The sequence below is a fragment of the Ixodes scapularis genome, unplaced genomic scaffold (genome assembly GCF_016920785.2).
Source record: "Ixodes scapularis isolate PalLabHiFi unplaced genomic scaffold, ASM1692078v2 ptg000299l_1__unscaffolded, whole genome shotgun sequence".
NCBI lineage: Eukaryota > Metazoa > Arthropoda > Arachnida > Ixodida > Ixodidae > Ixodes > Ixodes scapularis.
Window position 1 is genome coordinate 424,332 of NW_024609953.1, and position 18,367 is coordinate 442,698.

At 44.8% G+C, this 18,367-nt stretch overlaps 1 protein-coding gene across 1 annotated transcript in view; it reads left to right on the forward strand.

The window, feature by feature from the left end:
- Nucleotides 1-18,367, forward strand: part of LOC120849053 (formimidoyltransferase-cyclodeaminase-like) — a 47,996-nt gene that overhangs the window by 11,041 nt on the left and 18,588 nt on the right. The window contains exons 3-9 of the mRNA XM_040221143.2: nt 1,030-1,158; nt 1,221-1,309; nt 3,375-3,554; nt 7,766-7,885; nt 10,523-10,672; nt 14,281-14,469; nt 17,862-18,023. Coding sequence (XP_040077077.1) covers nt 1,030-1,158; nt 1,221-1,309; nt 3,375-3,554; nt 7,766-7,885; nt 10,523-10,672; nt 14,281-14,469; nt 17,862-18,023 — 1,019 coding nt within the window. The remainder of the gene's footprint in view (nt 1-1,029; nt 1,159-1,220; nt 1,310-3,374; nt 3,555-7,765; nt 7,886-10,522; nt 10,673-14,280; nt 14,470-17,861; nt 18,024-18,367) is intronic.

Consider the following 18,367-nt stretch of genomic DNA (forward strand, 5'->3'; position numbering starts at 1 on the left):
TCCTAATGTTTTCCTTGTCTGTCACCTTTCGTCTGTTTCTTCTAAGGTATCTTCAAGTTTCCTTCCCAGTCTCAGGGTTTAAACATCATTACAAATGGTGGCACCAAGTGGTATTACAGTCAGGCAGTTTGACTGACAAACTGACACAGGTTAAGGGGTTGGTACGCTTTTTCCAGCCCAGAGTCAAGGTTGATGTTACCGTGTCCACCCCATTGAGGGGATTCAGAAATGGAATTTTAGCTTTTGTTTACTTCTGCAGTTTGGGACCAAGATTGACTCGTGCTTACATTGTGCGTTGACAGTTGATTCATGTGCTCTAGTGTTCTGCTGCGCAAGCAAAAGCTAATGCTAGAAACAAAGCGACTGGCCGATTAGCTGAAGGCTAACACTCTGTCGGGCCTCTCAAAGCTGCTTTGATTGTGCGACGGAGCTCTAAGGGGATGGGCAGTAGAAGACTAGTCAAGGAGAGTGCCATATTTGTTTAATCTTGGCTCTTGTTTCAGTTGCCTGGAAAAGACTCATGTTGTTGTCGGAGGTGATGGTAGGGCTCCATGTTTTCGGTGTGAACCGAAGAACCTACTACATACGCTAAAGCCAGTTTGATCAATATCGGGGAAAATTGGAAGACGCCAAAGCGGATCTTTCTTTGAGTAAGGAAAATGCGAGCTTCATGGAATGAGATCTTTATCTACAACTTTATTTTGCGTGAGGCTGTTGTTGCCGGTGCTGCGAAATTTTCCACGAATTCAGGCCATGCGCATGTTCCCCAGAGGAAGAGGTCAGGATGGAAGCCCATGCTTCCATCCTGACCTCTTCAACATAAGTGCCGATATTTCGCCCTGCGCCGAAAATAGACACAGAAGAACACCGTATTTGTGGGAAGCGAACAAACCCTTAAAAAATTACCCTACACTAAATCTGAAAAAGAAAATATATTAAAAAGAAACAAATTTGAGTAATTTAGGGGCCCTCCTTGTAGAAGTGGCCGTGGTGTCCCAGACCGGGGCTGACCCCGGCCGATTGGCGCAGGGGAGCACGCGCGGCTGGGTGCCCTGGACGTCTGCCCCTTCATCCCGGTGCAGGGGGTGGAGATGGAGGAGTGCGTCTACTGCGCTCGCAAGTTTGGGGAGAAGCTCTCGGCGGAGCTCGGCGTTCCAGGTAAGAGAGGGCCGTCTGCGGTTGTCTGCGGCTGGGTCACGGGTCGTCTGGCATTCCCGCAGTCTACCTGTACGGCTTCGCTGCGCAGCAGGATCACCGCAGGAGCGTGCCCCAGATCCGCTCCGGGGAGTACGAGGGCCTGGCCGACAAGGTGGGCTCCATCGTGCTGTACGAACCGCCACTGAACACGAGCGGTTACGCGTGTCCCGCCTGATTCTAAAGGCTAAAATACACGCATTTGCATTTGAATGTGACAGAGTGTATAATTGCTGTATGCCGGGTGATATTTTTTTATTCGAAACAGATTTTTTTAAAAAGCGTCCTTCCTGCTACATGAATGGAATTTTCGCTATATGTTTCTTGAGCTCGGCAGATACTCGAGGGACCAACAGCCATCACAGTTTTATGGGTAATTAACTAAGCTCGTTAATTAACTTTTTAATTAGTGCAAGTAAACTTATGGTTTCAATTAGAAATTTGCTGAGCGTTATCTAAAACCACTAAATCAACTTTTCTTAGAACGACTTGAAGCTCATGGTAAACTGGGGGCGCTTGTGAAGCAGGCGCAAAGCTAGCAGTTGCGGAACACAATAACGATCAATCATCCGCGTTCCGCCAATGCTGGCTTTCCGCCTGCTTCACAAATGGTAACTTTGGCACGCCCCCGAGTTTTCCACGAGCTTCAAGTCCTTCTAAAAAGAGTTGATTCAGTGGCTTTCAATGACGCTCAGTAGGTTTCTAAATGGAACCATGTGTCTATTTTCAATAATTAAAAAGTTAATTAACGAATTTAAGTTAATTACTCACGAGACAGTGACGGTTGTTTGCCCCTCGAATGTCCGCCAAGCTCGAAAAACATATAGTGAAGATGGCATTAAGTTAGCAGTAAATATGTCTTTTTTTTAGACCCGGTATCATCATATACCATTTAATTAGAAGAGGTGAATATAATTGCACTGCAATAAACTCTTTTCGAAATTTCGAAATGATGCGTAGAATATGTGCAGCTGCCATTAGTTGGCCGTGCACTCTGAGCACGCATTAGGCACGAGCGCTTTGTCAGCATTCGGAGCGTACTCTGATCGAAAAGGCAGCTGCGCATAATCTATGCATCATTTCACAATTGCGGAAACGGCCTATTAAGATTTTTCCGCTAAATTTAGCAGGGAAAGCAGGTTACACTTTTCTCTTGCACTTCTTGGGGGAGGGGGGGATTTTTTTTATATTAAACTTTACAGCCTGTTGTGGGTTAAAGTGGCACTGACGGGGTTTTTATGCTTGCTGAGGTTTTTATTTGGACGCGACTTACTATCGCCCAGCTATCCAGAAAACAATTTGCGGCTCGAAATTCAATTTTTTTTTGCCCGAAAACCGCTGGTTAAGTATTGGCCGATTTGAGGCAAGCTCACTCTCTTTTCCATGGTCAGGTGTCTTTCGAACTAGCGTACCAAATATATTCAAAGTCGTGGTTCATCTTAGGCACACATTCAATACTAAATATAGAAAAGAATATGAAGCTTATTTTTTTTTTTTGGGGCTTTAAAACTCTGAAAAATATGTTGGTTGAAGAAAACCTACCTACATCCAACGTTGCTCCGCACATGTTTTCACGTCCTTCGACCCGCACGAGTTGCTCGGAGCTCGATTTCAGTCGCGCATTCCGCAGTTGTAAGCCAGAACATGCCTTTACGAAGCGTCTGTTTGGCAATCGAAAAGTTGCTAGGGGACGACATTCGTTGGGTGCCAGTAACCGATAAAATCTACGCCAGAAGTACTTTTCGCTCCTCTTATTATGGGACCGCTCTTTGCTCATTGGCGGACCGAGCGGACGTACCGGGCTCGAGAGGTTTGCAGCATTCTTCGATGGCGCACAGATGGGATCTGCGTTCTCAATTACCCGGCCTCGCGCAAAAAGAGTTTGCGCCAAGTGCAGCCCCGAATGCTTTGTATAGCGCTGCGCTCGGGTAAGCCAACATCGATTAGAAAGGTTGGCTGCCACGTAAGACGTCTATGCCAGTTTGGCCGTGTCCAGTGCGAAACGCTTCTGCTAGGACCCGCACCGTGGCACTACCGTCTCCTCGCACGCTTCTAATAGCCCTAAACGCAGCAACGAGCAGGTGGTTCGTTCGTGCCAAGCGCGTCACACCGCATACGTTGCGCCCGCGGTCCATGCACCGTGGACGCGCGTGCAACGCTTGGCTCCGCCTACCCCACAGATCGGGAAGCCCGAGTGGAAGCCCGACTACGGCCCGGCCGAGTTTGTGCCACGCTGGGGGGCCACCATGTCCGGAGCGCGCAAGTTCCTCATCGCCTACAACGTGAACCTGCTGGCCACCAAGGAGCAGGCCCACCGCATCGCCCTGGACATTCGGGAGGAGGGCAGGGGAAAGGGACAGGTGGGTGCGCCCTCTTTCGGTGACTATAAATAAGCTACGCTTCGGAGTAATGACACTTCAGTCATCTCGGTGCTCACAGTCACTGCTGCCAGTTTTTTTTTAAATTTTTATTTATCAGTACTCTAGGTCATTGAAGACCCATACAGAAGTGGACATTTGTACAGACAAGAAGTACCACAGTGGTATAAGACATTCGTAATAAAAAAAACAAAAAAAGAAAACGTATAAGCGGAATGTTATGCTAGTGCATAGAAGTGAGAGTCTCGGCAACAGACTGCGCTGATGTACCATTTACGATTTCTTCTGGTAACTTATTCCATTCATCAATAACGCGGGGTAAGGAGGGATATTTAAATGTGTTGTTTTTGGCTGAATACGGCCCAATCGTCTGGCTATGGTTGGTTCGCTTTGGGTGCACGAAGGGGGCCTTGAGGTATTTTTCTTGTGCTATATTTATTTGTTGTTGGTACAGTGCATACAAAAACTTCAGGCTAGCAATTTTTCTTCGATCTTTTAGGGTGTCCAACTTTGCGTTCGCAAGCATAGCGGTAACGCTAGCCCTCCACGAGTAATTATAATAGAAGAACCTTACTGCAATCTGAACTTCTTCCAGCTTATTGTCAAGGTAATCCTGATACGGACTCCAGATAATACTGGCATATTCCAACACTGGTCTGACCAGTGCCTTGTATGCTGACAGTTTAGTTGCAGGCTTAGAGTTTTTTTATTTTTCTTCTCAAGTAGCCCAATGTCTTAAATGCATTACTGCATACGTTTGGGACATGTGTCTCCCACTTAAGGTTACTCGAGATTGTAACTCCCAGGTACTTTATTTCATTTACTTTGTTAATATTTTTTATTATCTAACTTATATGAGAAGTCTAATGGGTTTTTCTTGTTACTGATTATGATAACAGCAGTTTTGTCGTGATTGATTTTCATACCCCATCTCTTACACCAAAGGCTTATGTTTTGCCATGATTTTTTAAGAATTATCTGACTCTCAGGTCCAGCTACGGTTGTATATGTGACGCAATCGTCGGCGAAGGGTCTCACCTTTGCAGTTGGATCAACACAAGCTGGCAAATCATTTATATAAATCGAAAATAGCAATGGGCCGAGCACTGACCCCTGTGGCACTTCGGAAAACACATCCAGCATACCAGAGGTACTACCGTTCAGTACAACATACTGTTTGCATTTGACAAGGTAACCATAAATCCAGGAAATCAAAGGGTGACTAATGCCAACTGACTGCAACTTAGTTATTAATTTCTCGTGGGGCACACAGTCAAAGGCTTTCAATAGGTCTTTAAAAATGGCATCCGTTTGTTGTCTATCGTTAATAGTAAGTGCAAAATTGTGGGTAACCTTTAGGAGTTGCGTTACCGTAGACAATCTTGCCCGGAACCCGTGTTGATGGATGTGAATAAAGAACATTGTTTTCTTCTTAGGCTTGCTTCAGATGGGGCAACTTTTCCAGCAATTTTGAGGTTGCTGGCGGGTTGTTCCCAAGCTTTCCTTAGATCGACACGAATTGCTGAGATCGGGTCCGGCTCGAACGAGCGAGCAACTCGGAGCAATTCAAAGACGTTTGAAACGGCTGCAGCCATTCAGGGACGCGATATTTTCATGCGACACTCCTGTGGTGGTGATAATGGCAGCTATAAACTTGGTTCTGGCTTGAAATGGATCGTTTTCGGAAACAAACTTTTTCAGAAAGATGAGTTAGCATTCTCAACACCATTCAAAGATATAAAAACATGTTTTTAGCGTGTAGCTGTGCGTCTAAATAGTGTAAGAAAAATCAAATTTCATGATGATGATGGCAAGTTGTAGCAATTCGGTTGCTGCGTGTGAATGCGGGCGGCCCGTGTTGCTGGAGTTGCGACGTCAAGTTGCTGGGCGAAATTTCCCCGTCTGAAGCGGGCCTAACTGTTTAGTTATCGCCTTGCATATAATGTGTTCAATTAACTTGCATGTCATACTTGTCAGTGAAGTCAGTCTGTAGTTAGTGACTAAGTGTTTATTTCCTGTCTTGTGAATCGGGACAATCTTAGCACAACGCCAATCATCCGGTAGCCGTGAGGATTGCAGTGGCTCAACAAAAATTAGAAGTAGATAGTGCGAGAGCCACTTTGCATATCTCCTTAAAATTGTGCCAGAGATTCCATCACGTCCAGCAAACTATTTCACATTTAGATTTAGTAGTAACGATAAGATTCCAAGGTGAGTAATCGCCAAGTTTGGCATTACAGGCACTCTTTCTAGTTCACATTCATCTTCGAATCTGAAGACTCATCTTCGAGTTATCTGAAGACTCGTCTGAAACCGCGGGAAACGCTTTTCTGTCCTTCAGAAACAATTTAAAACGGCTCGCGACAAAGGGAGACCTTATGGGCCACACTCAAAAAAATGCTGCCTTGTCTTCCCTGCGGTGGCACCTACGAAAACGGAGTGCGGATCGCGGTTCGGAATCGAGCTAGAGTCGCGGTGTCCGATCCACAAGCTCTGCCCTCGATCTGATCGGCACTGTGCTCTAACAAACAAGCTCACTTTAGTCGTTAGGAACAGTCACTCCTGCTGGCATGTATTTCTTTTTTTTTTTCTTTTTTCTCTATGGTTTCTAGCTTAGTTGATTCTCTCGGACTATATTAACTTTGAAATAAAATTTCAGCTTTAATTTTGTGTATCGTGGTTCGTGCGGTGAAATCGAGGACCTTGCAGCATTTCAGAAAGCTGTGGGGGTCGTGACGAGATCCTTTATGTTTTCGATGGGTCGCAGGGTGGCAGAGTTTGGGAAGCACTGCATTAGGGCGTTTGATTTAGCAAAAACAAAAAAGGTAGGAAAGAAAATCGGCTCGAATTATCGTCTCTTTCATCTTTTGTCTAATCGAATGCCCGAGGGGTCGACGAGAACGGGCTCGAAAAAAGCTCAATTTTGAGGCATTGGAAACATTGTGCAACTCCTCAATAAGGCAAGTGTTCCCTTCCATATATTGTCACGAGACAAATTCACCACTTAGCCTCACCTTCGTGACAAACTACATTGCCATTGTATGCAAAGCAAATTTTTAAAAATCATTTAAAGGGGCTTTTACTTCCACATGGTATTTGTTGCATGCTTTTCCGGTACTTCAGTAGCTCATCTACAGTGTTTCTCCCCAAAATGTTTTGCGTTTTTTTTCATCGCAAAAACAAATTGCTCAGTCTCTGCTCGAACGTAGTGCTCGTAGTCCAGACCAGGTGCCAAAGTTTCGAAACTAACCGTCATGTTATTTGGAGGTTATGTGCGGCTTCAACGGGGAAGTAGGGAGAAGAATCCCGGTAGATGACGTTGTTCACCTCCACGTGTTTGCGGGCCTTGTCGGCCACTGTTTTCTCATAGGAAATTTCCAAAAATTGCCCGTAACTTTTAAGAACAATCGACGACAAGCTCTGAAACTTCGGTATTTGATCCGGACTGCTAGCGCTACACTAGGGCGGAGACCAATCGTTTGGCGATGCATAGTTTATGTGTGCAGAGAAAAAAAAAGCTTCGTAAATTTCTTTTGGGGACATCTTCTACAGTTGGTGACAGTTCAAGAGAACCCAGTATAGATGCTCCAAAATATTGATGAAAATAATAATGATAAGACTTTATTAATAATAGTAACTGAACTAAAAATTTAAATAAGAAAATAAAAAGAATTGCTTTTTCTACAAGTTTTTGAAGTTTTTAGTTTTGGTCCAAGAGGGTTACGCGCTCACCTGGCAACAGTAAACACGTGACATCGGATGTTGTAATATGTGGGGCTAATACGAGGACACCGCAGCTTGTTCCCAACGCGTTGCAAGAAGTTTGACGATGTAACACAAACGCGTGGTTTAGCGTGCACGAGCAGAACAATAAAGCCACGTGCAAACACCGTTTTTTTTTTTTTTAGACTGTCCGCTTGACTCACAAGTTTTACACATGACATTACCCCGATGCAAAGAAAAATTTGAATGCCGGTTTTGGCATCGCCCTTATTTGCCGGTTTCTCAATAGTTGCTTTGAACTTGGAGGTAATATGTATCGCGCCAGGAAGAGCCAAGCCTGTACTTTCCGAAAATGAGTTTTGTTAGCTTGAAAGCCGCCAGAGCCCTTACCTCCCTTTTAACCCGTCGCTGACTTGTGCACCCGGATTGCTCTGGTGTATAGGACACGCTGTGGCCTTGCTCTGTTGCAGCCGGGAACCCTGAAGAGCGTGCAGGCGGTCGGCTGGTGGCTGGAGGAGGAAAACCTTGCCCAGGTTTCTGTGAACGTCCTGGACCACGACATCACTCCCGTTCACGTGGTCTACGAAGAGGCGAGGAATTTCTAAGCTGGTCATAGTTCTGTTCCTCTGGCGCTGAACGTCCAAGGGGAGATGCAAATGAAAGAACAACAGTATTTAAAAAAAAGAATTAAATCTTGGGTTCTAGGATGTTTTGTTATCTTTAAACCTTCATCTTGACCCTATGAAAAAAAAAAAAAAAAAGGCCAGATATAATTGTAAGATTAGTCGAGGCACGCATTTGATGTATACTCCCGGTGACCCAAGCAGGCATAACGTCGGCATTTTCATGTGCAATTTTTTTTAAATTGTGGCGTTGCCCGCCATCACATTTATTTTCAGAAATGGGCCTAGTCATCTTTTCTCTGTTGCATTCTTCAGTAGCCCTCACCTCTTGCTAAAAGTTAATAAAAAAAATAATTTTCCTGCCGCGAAAGGACGTTGCTACGCATGTATAATAATCTTATAATGCATTTTTATCCTTTTGTAGTTTTAGAGCATTTTTACAGTTTGTGTGCAAGAATTTTTGTTCTTAATATCATCCTTACACAACCAAATTTGGCATTCAAATGCTTTAGGAGCTGTGGAATGAAACTATCGAGCTTCAGTTACAATGTATGCAATTTATATAGTTAGAAAAGTTTTAAGAAATGCTTGGCAGTCATTTAAAAACATATTTTTTTGTGATCTTCAATTATTTCAAAAAGAAGGAGGCATCACATACATTATTTTGTTGTTCATTGCACTCAGTGGGTCATAAGGTTCAAAGGAGATTATATTACATTACTTCTTTAGGTTTAAAAGTAAACATTAGACAGAAGTCTGTCTGGTTGGGGAAATGATTATTAAAATACTACGACCAACCAATCCCTAAATCAGGGGCCCAACGTTTCGAAACCGGTTCGGCTTCTTCTTCAGGGGCGACTATGGAGGAAAGGAGCCGCAATCTTCTTTTTCCTCTATGACGGAGGCGAATGTGCATGATCCCATCTTCTTCCTCTTTGATCGTTTTTTGAAGACAACTGGTGGAGTCCGTTCACATACACAGATGGCAGTGTGCCAAGAGACCTATTAATGTTTGTTGGCGTGGTCTGAATGTGCCAAGATTCAAGGAAGGGCCTCTGGCGAGGATTAGTTTCGATGTCCAGGATACGTGTGTTTAGAAAGTCAATGTGGTGGTCATTTTTTTCACAGTGTTCAGCAACCGCGCTGCGCTCTTGATTGAAGTTGCGCACATCAGCCTTGTGTTGACGAATCCTTTCATGATAGTTCTTTGTTTCCCCGATGTACGAGGACGGCACTCCGCGCAGGGAATCTCGTACACCACACCTTGCGCTTTCTCTTTAGGGGGACCACCCAACGAGCCATAAAGTATCGGTGGTTACCACACTCCTATTAAGGGCAAAGAACCTTTGCTCAACTGATTCTGACCGACGAAAAGAAGAAGAAACCATCATTTGGGACCTCAAGATGAACGGATATACGGGCAGCTTCATACACCGCATTGCCCGTCGTCAAAACCGAAGTCGACAACACCGCCAGTCGCAGGTTGATACGAAACGCCGGCCAACCATGCGCATCAGCGTCCCATACATCAAGGGAACAAGTGAAGCGCTGGCACGGGTGCTAGCAAAGGAGGGCAATCAGATGGCCCACAAGCCAGTTTCAACTCTTGGACGCTTTATGCCACGACCAAAAGATCGGCCCGCTAAAGAGAAAGCGCAAGGTGTGGTGTACGAGATTTCCTGCGCGGAGTGCCCGTCCTCGTACATCGGGGAAACAAAGAACTATCATGAAAGGATTCGTCAACACAAGGCTGATGTGCGCAACTTCGATCAAGAGCGCAGCGCGGTTGCTGAACACTGTGAAAAAAATGACCACCACATTGACTTTCTAAACACATGTATCCTGGACATCGAAACTAATCCTCGCCGGAGGCCCTTCCTTGAATCTTGGCACATTCAGACCACGCCAACAAACATTAATAGGTCTCTTGGTGCACTGCCATCTGTGTATGTGAACGGACTCCACCAGTTGTCTTCAAAAAACTATCAAAGAGGAAGAAGATTGGATCGTGCACATTCGCCTCCGTCATAGAGGAAAAAGAAGATTGTGGCTCCTTTCCTTCATAGTCGCCCCTGAAGAAGAAGCCGAACCGGTTTCGAAACGTTGGGCCCCTGATTTAGGGATTGGTTGGTCGTAGTATTTCAATAATTCTTTAGGTTTGTTGCTATGCCCCACATATGCACAAGAACATGTCTTTTTCTTGCATGTGTGTTGCATCCAGAACATAAATAACGATCTCTTTAGAAAATAACATCAGATTTATAGCAAGGAGATGGCATCATAAACTGTGGCATTGTCATTCAACTATTGTAAATATTAAAAAAAAGTTTTCACCTGGCACAGATGTTCTTATTTAATGTAAATGGAAGGTTGATAGATTAAAAGCAGCTTGCTTTCTGGTTATGATTTTGAATGAATGTCAAGCACATGTAAAAGGAAAGATGTTGACGAAGAGAAGATTGGACAATGGCTAATTCTGGAAGTCGGTTTGATAGCAGTAGTATTTTTGCCAATCTGCGGAAGCTAGCCCTCGCCGGAAACTTTCGTAGGGGGTCGTGGCGTGGCCCCTCGGAAACACCTGCCACATCATTCTCAAACGTGCAGATTGCCCGCAATGCCAGGGACCTGAAACTGGCCGTGACCGGGTCGCAAATCGTGGGCCTCGTTCCGCTCGAGGCCATTCTGGCAGCCGCGGAGTTCTACATGGAGAAGGAGAGCCTCTTTGTTCTGGAAGAGGACCAGAAAGTCCACTTGGTGAGCGGGTCATGCCGACGTCTCCGGCTGAACCCCATACTCGTTGCGTCACGCTCGCTCGGAGCACTATGGCAAAATGCACCTTGTCTGCTTTACCGGCCCGCATGTTTCGCGGCACACCTAAGCTCTAGCTTACGGAGTGGCTTTGGAAATGGCGTTGTGCCTTCGAGGGGACACATTTGAAGGCTAGTCCGCACACTCGCATTTGGTGGCAACCAAGTGCATTGTCTCGCTTTGTGACAAGAGAGCGCACCGGTGCCATCTGCGAGGTAGCCCTGGAACCGCTTTTAACTAGGGTGAAGGTTTTTCAGTATTTTCCGAGTCAAGCTTGCATACTATCCACAAGAAACAGTTGTTTATGATATTGTCAAAAGCAAACCCACAAGAAAAAAAATCACGAAAAGAAATATACTCTACGACCAGCAGTCGTAGGGTATATTTATCGTATAGTGTTCCACAATCAAAAAGCACCTGAAAAAAAAAAGAAAGTTTATTTTAGACAGTTTGGTTGAAACACGCGGGTCAAAAAAATTAATTTTACACAAAAAACAACAAAAAAGAAAAAGTTTTTAGAGCAATATTGACGGCGCGAGACGCGATTTAGTCGGTAGTCACCTCCTTTCCACTTGTTTTCTCTCTCGGTATTTCGGGCGCGTGGAGGACAGCTGGATCGGCTTGGCCATCGTATGACCATTTCGTTGAGGTGGAGAGAGTGTATGATCATTCCGTGACGTCACGGACTTTGTGCACAAAATTTGAAATAAATTTGGCGCTGTTAATGTTGCTCTGAAAAAAAAAAAAAAAGTTTTTTCTATCGTAAATTAATAACCAACACACTCAACCATCTACACTTTTTTCACATAAAATTTGTTTTTTCACACTCATGTTCCAACCAAACTATTTAAAAAAAAAAACATTTTTCTTGTACTGAGGGGCCCTTTAACATTTGCATCTGAGCATGGCCGAGCGCAGTGCAGCCTTTAAAGGGATGGTGAACCGAAATTTGGATTTCAGAAAAAACAATCCAGGAGATGTAGGCGGGACGCTACAATCCCTACAGCACTACTCGTAAGGCGATATCTCGAATGGACGGCCGTGTTTTGGGAAAAAGAGGTCGAGATTGAACCAGGCCGACGAGGTGCGTGACCGTGAAGATACCTAGTTTCCTCCTCTCGTCACTTCGCCCTCTCAAGGTAGCGAGGCGGAGAATACGCGAGGCCGTTCCTTCTCCTTCTTGGAGAAACATGACGTCAGCATTTCTGTCAAATGCGCCTCATTTTCTTGAAAAATATGGTCATCCGTTCGAGCTCTATAGCAGCTTTTTTCCTCCACCTCCCTCATTTTCGATGGAAAATAAAGGAATTAATATTATTATTATTATTATATCGCTGTATGAGTGATGTTTTGGTGTTTGTAGCATCCCATTGCATGCTTTTGCCGTGTGTTTTGTGGAATCCAGATTTCGGTTCAGCATCCCTTTAGATACACTGCGCATAGTTTCTACTGCATAGTTAACTTAGGGTGTCTTCAGTGAATCTTAATCTATCTTGGCACCGTAAAACAAGCCGGCAAAATTGGTGCCTGCATGGAACGAGCTCGAACTCTCACCGAATGCACAATTAGGCAGTGCATTTTGCCTGGTAAAATATTAAGGTGCAGGTTCTTTCCCGTGAAAAGCTAGACCAACAAACTTGCCAGGGTTAGTGGCAAACATGTTCGAAAAGACGACCTAAGTAGCGACGGTTCTAACTTGTGGCACTATCTCCCGATAGGCACAGCGAGCAGACAACACACTTTTTCGTCCGTTTGTTGCACCCTAGCTCCTGGTTAGCTCAGTCGGTAGGGTGCTCTTCTAGTCTCGGAGAGGTTCCTAGATCAAATCCTGGACTAGGCGGATTTTTTCAGTGGCCACAGCCCGCCTAGAGTGTGGGAAGTGCACACTATTTTAGGTGTAAGTCAATTTATTCTTGCATACATCTTCATCTTGGGGCTTCTCCTAAAAATGATTATATCGAAATTTTATCAGGTGAAGTGCATCCTTAACTGCACACTCAGTGAGAGCCTCAGCTTTGTCTGTGCAAGTGCCGATTTTTCGGCTCGTTCTACAGCGCCAAGATTCATTGTAGACACCCTATGTATTAGTGCATACTTTAGCCCTATATTCCCATTTTCTGGGGATATATAGGCTGTCTGAAGTCACCAGGCTCAATCTATTCCGTAAAAATTGACGCCTGCACGTAGCAATCTAAACTTTTCGTCAAAAGTGTATTTCACAGGTCGTTTTTTTTCTTGTAACATTACGAAGCGTAGCTCTCTTTCTGTAAAAAGTTGGGCCAAGATACTTGCCAGGGTAAACGGCGGGTGGCGACGCAGACGACCAATTCGAGTAGCGGGACGGGTTTGGCGCTTGTATTGATAGATGGCGCTACCTTCTTAATGATACTGCTCGCGAGCACCATGGTTTATTCAAATAAACATAATCTTTTTGTAATGTACCTTTGGTTAAAAAATAAATGTAGATAATAAAAGCAAAAACTTAAAGGAAAAAAATATCGAGGTACAGTTAAGCATTACTTATGAGTTATGAATGCGAAAGCATGCAAGCCGCTCATCTGCTCCCTTTTTCGTCTGCTGCGTATTTTTCTTCGCCGGCCAGCGCGCGTGCTCCCCTGGTGACTTTGGACGCTCCGCGCTGATGGACATGCAGCACCATGGGGTGAGCGGTCGTGGAAACTGACGAGCACAGCGGCCAATAGGAGCCCTGTCGACGCGCGCCAGCCAATGGAACCGAAGGAAACTTTCTGCCGTTTTCGCGCTTCAGACTGATGAAGTCAGCTCGCTTTGCGAGACAGTTGATGCTTTCGCATTAAAATGCATTTGCATAACGACGGCACTTTTGCTACCAACGGATTTCGTCTGCGTGTCATCCGCTTTCTTTCGCTGGTCGGTTACACCTTCGGACGCTGCTCCAGATGCCATCTATCAATACGCGTGCCAAACGTACCCCGCTACTCGACTTGGTCGTCTGTGTCACCGCCCGCCGTTGACCGTGGCAAGTTTGTTGGCCCTATTTTTTACAGAAAGAGAGCTACACTTATTAATTTTACAAGAAAAAGCTGACCTGTGAAATACACCATTGACACAAAGTTTCGATTGCTACGTGCAGGCATAGATTTTTACGGTCCATTTTAGATTGAGCCTGGTGACTTGGGACAACCTATAGACCTTTTCTGCTTACTCTCGCCCCCGACCGCCAAGTAGGCATATCCGGTATGGGCGACGAAAAAATATTAGAACGTTTCAACCTGCAAATAGTAAAAAAATAGAGGGGAGGCAAAACGAGAATGTGTGCCGGTTACGTTTTTGTCCTAAATGCCTTCTATTGGCGTGGCGACGGCAAAACAATGTTTTCGCCCATACTGGAAGTGACGACAATTCATGATGGCTGCGCCCTTGCGAAGAAGGTCTATACTTAATATTTTCCCCATATATTCCCTATATTCTGGGGATACGCTTAAGCCCTACATGCATTATATTCTGGGGAGGGTGTTTTGGTAAGGCTTCCTTGAACAAAGACACATGGCATGAGGCATACCCCTCTGTGCCAGGCCATCAACCGCCTGGGTCTCAACTCCATTGGCCACTTTGACCCGTCCGAGCGGATCATCGAGTACATGCTGCCGAATGACCGTGCCGGACCCTTGGCCCAGAAGACGCTGTCCCAGTTCATTCACGTGGTGGGTGCCAGAACCCCCACTCCTGGGGGTGGATCCGTGGCCGCAGCCGTCGCTTCCCTGGTGAGCCACCGATCCACTGGGTGTTCTGCGCTTTGTGGTTGACGACGGGTTTAACCTGTTAAATATGTTCTTCTTGTTCTCGTCACAGGAAGGAATAACAGCTAGTGTTGACTGCTCCAATTTATTTTAAAGCAATACTTTTTGGGCAACATTTCGCAGAAATTTCGGTGTCGGCATTCGTTGTTGTCTGTTGTCGCAGCGGAGATGGTAAAACTTCCTCTCCCTTCATGGCACGAGGGGAGAGAAGTCCGGTGTTCTTATTGGTCGCGTTGTGCAAAGAGGGAAGAGAGGAGAGCCCCAACGACCCAGAAATTAATTACGGTATGAAGATGAGGAAACATTGGCAGAGCGTCTTCCCGATCGTCTGCTAATGATAACTTTATTATAGGTGTTTTCAAACATAGTCACATTACATATATCCCACTTTGGCTGCATCCAGTTGCTACGTGTAATGTTGGAGGGTTTTAGAAACTTCCACCATATTCGATTTCACTATAACATCTCTACCTCTCCAACCCAATTCAAAACGTAACACATGTTCTGCAAAGCTCGTCGCCTTGCACCCATCTTTCCTGCAAAGCCTTGCCTCATTTCTCTGCATGCGTCCCCCCCTCCGCTCGTCGCTGAACACCAACATTACTCCCTCTCTTCACCGCTCAACAACACCGGGAAGACCTGCTCCTTTGCTTGCATTGTCCCAGGTTTCCTCGTCAATGTGCGAAGAAGTAAAAGCGATAGCTATAGCAATGAGTTGCAGAATGGTGTCGTCGCATACCGTCCTCAAATACGGGACGACACTGTTTTGCCCTCATTGCGCGAACATGCTACAGCTATCGCTTTTACTTGGCACATTGCTGGCAAAAAAGTCACCCTTTTTTGTACTAATGAAGTGTACGGTGTCTCAGTTATAGTGCTTCTTTGTTTTTATGGGCTTATTGTAGGCCTAACACACAGTACTGTTTTTATTATTTTTTTGCTTTCTATTGTATATTTTACGTGAGCGTCTTACATGTGAAATTTCACCCCGCACCTGTCACAGCCCCTGTTAGGGGTGAGCACCATACCTGTCAAATTTCCTGTATTACCTGGGAGACTCCTGAATTTCGACTAATTTGTATGATTGACAGAAAAATCTCCTGGAAAAAGAAAAATTACCCCCCCCCCCCCCCCTCCTCTGCTTCCTCGCACTTAAATAAGGAGTTTTTGCTGTCGCAACAAACGGCTGCAGCTATTGCGAGGCCCAGCTGTTTCTTGCTAGCATGAGGAGTGCAATATAAATGTAATGAAGTTGTCTTCATGTACATTGACGAGGCAGTGGGGAACTACTTAAGAGTGTTTTTCTGTCCTGTACAGGGTTTCGCAAATGTTCTAGTTTTCTAATATGTACCGCAACCAATGGAGAAAGCGAAACCTGGTGAAACTGTGTGAGAATGTCTCGCTAGCGATTCTTTTGGTTCTGGTAACGTCATGTTTTCAAATTTTCACATTTTATCTCCAGCGCCACATTCCTACGGAGTTTCAGCTTTCTGCGATGCGCAGCTTATTTATGCGAGCAGAAAAGTTGGGTTTTATTTTCTCAATCAGACCCGGTAACTTTGAAGTTTATCAGGTTCGACATTCACTTTGAGATTGACTGTAATATTCTCACTTTTCAAAGTGTTGGCAGGGTCATGATTGCAGCGGGTTATTTAGCTCCGTTAAGAGGTCTTTCGTCTAAGCACTGTGCACTGCAGAGTAGCGATACATGTTGAATGAACGCTACAAACCTGTGAATCTTGCTTTGCTACAGTGCAGATGCACTGTAGCAAAGCAAGATCTTTTGAGCAAGCAAGAAGGAGAGCACATCTTCAGAGCGATATGGTGTTCATCCACGAGTAATGTGTTTAGATACAGAAAATGAAGGTGGTAGGTGCTGATATTTACCTTACAGTAAAATTTTCAAAACAAATCTGTGGCTATAATGAGAGAATGTTAAACATCCTGTTAAACATTGTGGCAAGTTCTCCGCATCATTGGTCATGTTTTGCAAGTTGCATAGGTTAGAAGGAGTTTGATGGTGCAAAATAAGTGCTGAAGAAACTCACTCTAGAGATAAAAAAACATCTGCGACATAGTGTTTTTTTTTTCATTTAGTCTGTTTACTTAATTAACAGTGTGAGTTGGGCTAGTTGGTACTTATGCATGGCGGTAAATATGGCAAAAAAACATGGACAGAGAATGAAGCACACGGGACGAGACATAACTTGCAGCTGAATTTTACTGAAGGAAACTCGTAAAAAGAAGGATAAAACTGCACATGTGATAAGATGGTGGACTTTCATTGACCACCTGGTAAGCCTGCCGTCGCTGTTGAGCGAGCGTATCTTGACCGATAAAAGCCTCTCTTTATCGGATAGGGCAACAAAAGGAGGGAGCACTGATGCACACATTCGTGCCATGAACGCTTATCATGAATGCCTCATGTATCTTGCGTACTTGGCTGTACATTGTGATAGGCGTGAGTGCCAGGCCAAGTTCACTAGTACCTAGGTTGTGGGAAAATTCAAAACGAAATTGGAATGCGAGATACATGAGCCATTCATGATAAGGGCCCATGGCACAAATGTGCCCCATGGCACAAATGTGCATATCAGTGCTCCTTCTTTTGCCCTATCCGATAAGGAGCAGGCTTTTATCGGTCAAGCTACGCTCACTCAACAGTGACGGTAGGCTTTCCAGGTGGTCAATGAGAGTCCATCATCTCTGCACATGTGCGGTTTTATTCTTTTTTTTTTATATGTTTCCTTCGGTAAAGTTTAGTTGCAAGGTACGCCTCGGTCCTGTGTACTTCTTCTCTGCCCCTGTGTTTTTTTGGCGTGTTTACGCACCATGAACCTCCAGGTTTTATGTGTGACGACAGCCTAGTGGCGAGTTCTGGAAATACCAGCGGAATTATTTCTACAAGTGTTATATCAATGACATCTTGTACATATGTATGTTTTCTTTTTTCTTGACTGTTCAATCTTTTTTTTTTTTTATGTCTATTAGGCTATCTTCATCGAGTGCTTCCTTGCCCGCTTTTTTTTTTCTTGCAATAATATTTGTATTCCCCCTCATACAATGCCCTGTTAGGGTGCTTTGAGGCACAATTTATATTAAACGAAGAAATTTGACTGTTGGTTTTTTGGCAGAACCTTTATTTACCATTTTTTCAGTAAAACTATTTTAAATTTAGGGCTAATAAATAGAATGCCAAAGAGTAAAGCATCGGTACTCGGAAAATGAGTTGAGTAGCCCGAAAAACCGCCGCAGCATTTTCTGAGCTGCAGCCAGAAAAGTACACATTTCTGGCTGTAGTTAGTTTGGTATCGCACCCCGACGAGCCCGCTCAGTTCGGCTTTCGGGTGTCGCAGGGAGCTGCCCTGGGCGCCATGGTGGGCAAGATGACGTACGGCAAGCGGCAGTGGGAGAAGTACGACGAGCACATGCGCAGGCTCATTCCCATCATGCACCGGGCCATGGACGAGCTCATACCGATGGTGGACGCCGACACGGGGGCCTTTAACGACTACATGGTGCGTGTCTGTCGGCACCGGAGCAACACCACCTGGAATAACTGAAGCCCCCGAACAGCCTCCTCTATCTCCATATAGTCATCACACTGTACTCCATTCCATTTAAAGAAAACACTAAACTTAGGATAAAAATATATTTATTTTTTTTGCCTGAAAGGATAGGCAAATCTAAAAATAAATGTTTACTTAAAAAAAAGAAAGGAAAAGCTTACAATACGAATTTTTCGATTTGCGGGCGGAACCGAAACTGTACCCCTGTGGGACGATGATGATAGCATTTGTACCCAACTGTACCCCTGTGGGATGATGATGATAGCATTTGTACCCAACTATAGACACTTTCA